The sequence below is a fragment of the Agelaius phoeniceus genome (genome assembly GCF_051311805.1).
Source record: "Agelaius phoeniceus isolate bAgePho1 chromosome W unlocalized genomic scaffold, bAgePho1.hap1 SUPER_W_unloc_2, whole genome shotgun sequence".
Taxonomy (NCBI): Eukaryota; Metazoa; Chordata; class Aves; order Passeriformes; family Icteridae; genus Agelaius; species Agelaius phoeniceus.
Window position 1 is genome coordinate 2531216 of NW_027509867.1, and position 4894 is coordinate 2536109.

General features: G+C 55.9%; 1 protein-coding gene across 1 annotated transcript; it reads left to right on the plus strand.

The window, feature by feature from the left end:
- The first annotated feature begins 277 nt into the window (after positions 1–277).
- On the plus strand, positions 278–4617 carry LOC143692644 (olfactory receptor 14J1-like). The gene is made up of 2 exons (XM_077172893.1): positions 278–1199; positions 4571–4617. The coding sequence occupies exons 1-2, from the start codon at positions 278–280 to the stop codon at positions 4615–4617; spliced, it is 969 nt and encodes a 322-aa protein (XP_077029008.1).
- The last annotated feature ends 277 nt before the right edge of the window (positions 4618–4894 follow it).

A 4894-nucleotide genomic window follows, 5' to 3' on the forward strand; every position in this document is an offset into this window, starting at 1 on the left:
CAGAGCCAGAGCTGCCCCTGTGCAGTGCCTGAGCTGGGAGGGCTCTGCAGGGCAGAGCTGAGTCCCCAGGGCTGGACTGGGCTCTGGCAGCACTGGCAGGGCCCAGCCCTGTGCACAGGGAAGCAGCTGCTGGCAGGGACAACTCCAGGCAGCAGAGCCCTGGGCAGGCAGTGGGGGGAAAGTGCCCCCAGGCTGTGCTGGGATATTTCAAGTCCTCTCCAAACCCAACTATTCCATGATTACTTTTCTTACAGATCCCCATGCCAAGGCACAGCAAATGTCCAACAGCAGCTCCATCAGGCACTTCCTCCTGCTGGCATTGGCAGACACGCGGCAGCTGCAGCTCCTGCACTTCTGCCTCTTGCTGGGCATCTCCCTGGCTGCCCTCCTGGGCAACGGCCTCATCATCAGCGCCGTAGCCTGCGGCCACCACCTGCACACGCCCATGTTCTTCTTCCTGCTCAACCTGGCCCTCGCTGACCTGGGCTCCATCTGCACCACTGTCCCCAAAGCCATGCACAATTCCCTCTGGGACACCAGCAACATCTCCTACACTGCATGTGCTGCTCAGCTCTTTTTCTTTCTGGTCTTCCTCTCAGCAGAGTTTTTCCTCCTGACCGTGATGTGCTACGACCGCTACGTGTCCATCTGCAAACCCCTGCACTACGGGACCCTCCTGGGCAGCAGAGCTTGTGCCCACATGGCAGCAGCTGCCTGGGCCAGTGCCTTTCTCAGTGCTCTCATGCACACGGCCAATACATTTTCCCTGCCCCTGTGCCATGGCAATGCCCTGGGCCAGTTCTTCTGTGAAATCCCACAGATCCTCAAGCTTTCCTGTTCAAAATCCTACCTCAGGGAATTTGGGCTCATTGCTGTTAGTGTATGTTTGGCATTTGGTTGTTTTGTGTTCATGGTTTTCTCCTATGTGCAGATCTTCAGGGCTGTGCTGAGGATCCCCTCTGAGCAGGGACGGCACAAAGCCTTTTCCACCTGCCTCCCTCACCTGGCTGTGGTCTCCCTGTTCCTCAGCACTATTATCTTTGCTCACCTAAAGCCCCCCTCTATCTCCTCTCCATCCCTGAATCTAGCCCTGTCAGTTTTGTATTCAGTGGTGCCTCCAGCCCTGAACTCCCTCATCTACAGCCTGAGGAACCAGGAGCTCAAAGCTGCAGTGTGGAGAACGATCTCTGAATGGTTTCGGAAACATTAAACTGCTGGCCAATTTCTGCATATCACTTGTAATAAAATTAATCTTTCATACTTCTTGTTGGTTTCATTTTGGAAGTTCTTTTTCTTTTTTTTAGTTTTTTCATATTATCTACAAATAAATGTAATTGTTTGTTCCATTTCTCATTTTGTTTCTCTCCACCTTCCCTGTGGCCACAGACTGTGTCAATGAGGGGTTATGCTCTTGGTGGCTTTAAATGAACTAAAGGATCTCTCCCAGCAGAGTTTTCTGCAGAGATGCCCTTGTGTTGCCTTCTCTGGAGCTGCAGCAGCAATGTCTGTGTGCAGAGCTGGGGGCAGATCAGTGCTGGCCCAGCAGCTGTGCCCAGCAGCAGCAGCAGCAGCACTTGGTGTTGCCAGTGCTGCTGCCGTGGCCCTGCCCCGCTGCCCTGGTGGCCCTGGTGTTGCTGCAGGGCCTGAGTGCTCTCGAGGCCGGGCACAGCCCTGGGGGTGGCAGTGCCGGGGTTGCAGCAGGGCCAGGCCATGGGCACTGCTGGGGCAGCGCTGACGCCTCAGGCCAGGCCCTGGGGGCTCCAGGCTCCTTGCCCAGGCTCTCTCAAGAACACGGCCAGGCCAATGCTCAGCACAGAAACCCCCGTCAGCAGCCCCAGGCTGGCCGTGGGCAGGCTGGGGGCAAACAGCATGGCTGGGGCTCTGCAAGGGCCCTGGGCCAGACGGGAAGGAGCAGCAGAGCAGGGGCTGATCCATGCCCAGTGCGCTGCACAGCCCAGGGCAGCGTCCCAGAGCGTCCTCATGCAGCTGCCAACAACATCCCCCCTCTGCAGCCCTGGCCTCTCCCCCAGCTCACACAGGTGCCCCATCCTTGCAGGCACACACACGGCAGCACTGCCTCAGCAGCCCCTGTTTGCATTGCACACAGCAGGGCCAGCACCCCCATGCTGTTGCTGTGGGGACATGAACCTGAGGGAGCACAAATGCCATCAGCCCCTGGGGCCAGCAAGGCCTGCGGGACACCAGGGAAACCACTCAGCTTTGTCCTGGCCTCTGCACTCAGCCAGAAAGTTTGTTCCCATCAGCTGGGAGTTTCCTGTGCCACTGCAGACGCTGTTGCTCAGAGCCAGGGCTGCCTGGCAGCCACCCCCAAACTGCCCTCAGCATTTCCTGTGTGCCACCTTTGCTTTCTTTACTCTTCCTTGGTCCAGATTTCTTCCCATTGCCCATCCCTGTTCCCTGCCCTGCAAACAGCCCATCCCTGTTTGCCCTTTCCTCTCTGGCCCCACTCCCCATTGCAGTTCCTGACTTGGCCCCATGGGAACGTCCCTTGGGCAGCAGGATCATCCTACAAGTGCTGCAGGAATTGTCTGCAGTCTCCTGCAGTGCCTGTTGCTGCTCCCTTGCCAGAGGCACCCCAGGCCAGGGGGGCACATCTGGGCTGCTGTGTCTGGCTCTGGGGCTCCCTGTTCTGGGCAATGAGGAGGAGCTGCAGAGGCTCTGCAGGACTCACAGGATGGGCTTTGGGGCTGCCAGGAGAAGCTGAGGGACCTGGGCTGCTGGAGCTTCTGAAGAGGAGGCCCAGGGCTTGTCCTCCACCTGCTCCAAGGGTGGTTTCAGAGAATCCCTGAATCAGCAAGTTTGGAAAAGACCTTGGAGATCATCAAGTCACGCCTGTGCCCTGACACTGCCTTGTCTCCCCTGAGCCTCCTCTTCTCCAGGATAAACAACCCCAACAGCTCTCCCAGCTGCTCCTGAAAAGACTTGTGCTCCAGACACCTCCCTAGACTTGTTGCCCTTCTCTGGACACGCTCCAAGTCCTCCATGTCCTTCCTAAATTGGGGTTCCAGAACTGGACACAGCACTCAAGGTGCTGCCCAACCAGTTCCCAGCACAGGGAAAAAATCACTGCTCTGCTGCTGCTGGCCACACCATTCCTGATCCAGGCAAGGAGCCATTGGCCTTCTTGGCCACCTGGGCACACTGCTGCCTCATGTCCAGCCTGCTGTCCCTCAAGCCCTGCAGGTCCCTTTCTGCCTGGCTGCTCTCCAGACACTCTATCCCCAGCCTGTAGTGCTTCAGGGGTTGTTGTGGCCAAAGTGCAGGACCCGGCCCTGGGACTTGTTAAACCTCAACTTGTTGGATTTGGACCCTGGATCCAGCCTGTCCAGGGCCCTGTGCAGAGCCCTCCTACCCTCCAGGAGATCAACACTCCCAGACAACTTGGTGTCACCGTGGTTTCATGAGGCCCCAGAGTGTCCCAAAGGTCCCCGTGATTCCATGAGGCCTCCCAGTGTCACAATGTCCCTTTGTTTCCATGGGACCCCTTGGTGTCACAAAGTCCCTTGGATCCTTTGGCCCTGCAGTGTCACAATGGATCCTTGGTTCCATGAGGTCTGGCAGTGCAGCAATGCTCTCCTTGGTTCCACAGTGTCACAATGGCCTCTTGGTCCCAAGGGCCACCACGGTGTCAAACATGTTTCCTTCATTCCAGGAGTCCCTGAGGAGCAGCCCTGGCCCCTTGGTTCCATGGGGCCCTGCAGTGTCACAATGGTCCCATCGTGACACCAGGTCCTGCTCTGTCACAATGCTCTGCATGGTTCCACAAGGCCCTGCAGGGTCACAATCATCAGAGAATCAACCAGGCTAGAAAAGACCTTGGAGAGCATCAAGTCCAACCTGGGACCCAACACCACCTTGTCACCCAGACCATGGCACTGAGTGCCACATCCAGTCTTTCCTTAAACACCTCCAGGGATGGTGACTCACCCACCTCCCTGGGCAGCCCATTCCACTGCCCAATCACCCTTTGTGTGGAGAATATTTCCTAATGTCCAGCCTAAACTTTACCTGGTGCACCTTAAGGCTGTGTCCTCTTGTCCTGTTACTGTTCCCTGGGAGAAGAGCCTGACCCCCACCTGGCTGCACCCTCCTGTCAGGGAGTTGCAGAGAGTGATGAGGTCTCCCCTGAGCCTCCTCTTCTCCAGGATAAACAACCCCAGCTCCCTCAGCTGCTCCTCTCAGGACTTGTGCTCCAGACACCTCCCCAGCCTTGTTGCCCTTCTCTGGACACGCTCCAGCCCCTCCATGTGCTTCCTAAATTGGGGGCCCAGAACTGGACACAGCACTCGAGGTGCTGCCCAACCAGGGCCCCACACAGGGGAAGAATCCCTGCCCTGCTCCTGCTGGTCACACCATTCCTGATCCATAGGAGCACCAGGGACTGGATGAGGGAAATGGTGGGGAGGGGGTGGGGACAAAGTGTTATTGATTGTCAGCCATGAAGGGTCTTGATTTTCATATCTCTTCACACAGCATTAGGAGGTCCTGGGGGTCAATATCAATTGGACATTGATAATACCAAACTATAAACAGGAAAAGAATACTGGATAAAACAATTCCCTTCCCTATTTATTCAATACAGCAGATTCAAATTGAAAATACTTGTGAAATTTGTCTAATTAACCACAGAAGAATTGAAAACTTCGATTGTTCCTCGGGGCTGTTTTTGTTCAAGTGTTTTAAACAAATATTTATGAGCCTTTTTCACTGAATTCCTGAACTGAAGATCGCAGGAAAGAGGGCTCTGGAGTATCAAAATTCATCAGCAACCTCCAAATGGATGAGGATCCATCCCCATGAGAGCAGCAATGAACAGAAATTGGCACAGCTTTGTGGCTGCCCCAGCTTTGGCATGGGCCCTGGGCCTGGAGCA

What these genes read in the sequence shown, in the direction of transcription:
- LOC143692644 (XM_077172893.1), top strand. Translation starts at nt 278, where the DNA reads ATGTCCAACAGCAGCTCCATCAGGCACTTCCTCCTGCTGGCATTGGCA. An exon ending in AACGATCTCTGAATGGTTTC is followed by an intron (nt 1,200 to 4,570) that starts GGAAACATTAAA and finishes AGAATACTGGAT; the next exon opens with AAAACAATTCCCTTCCCTAT.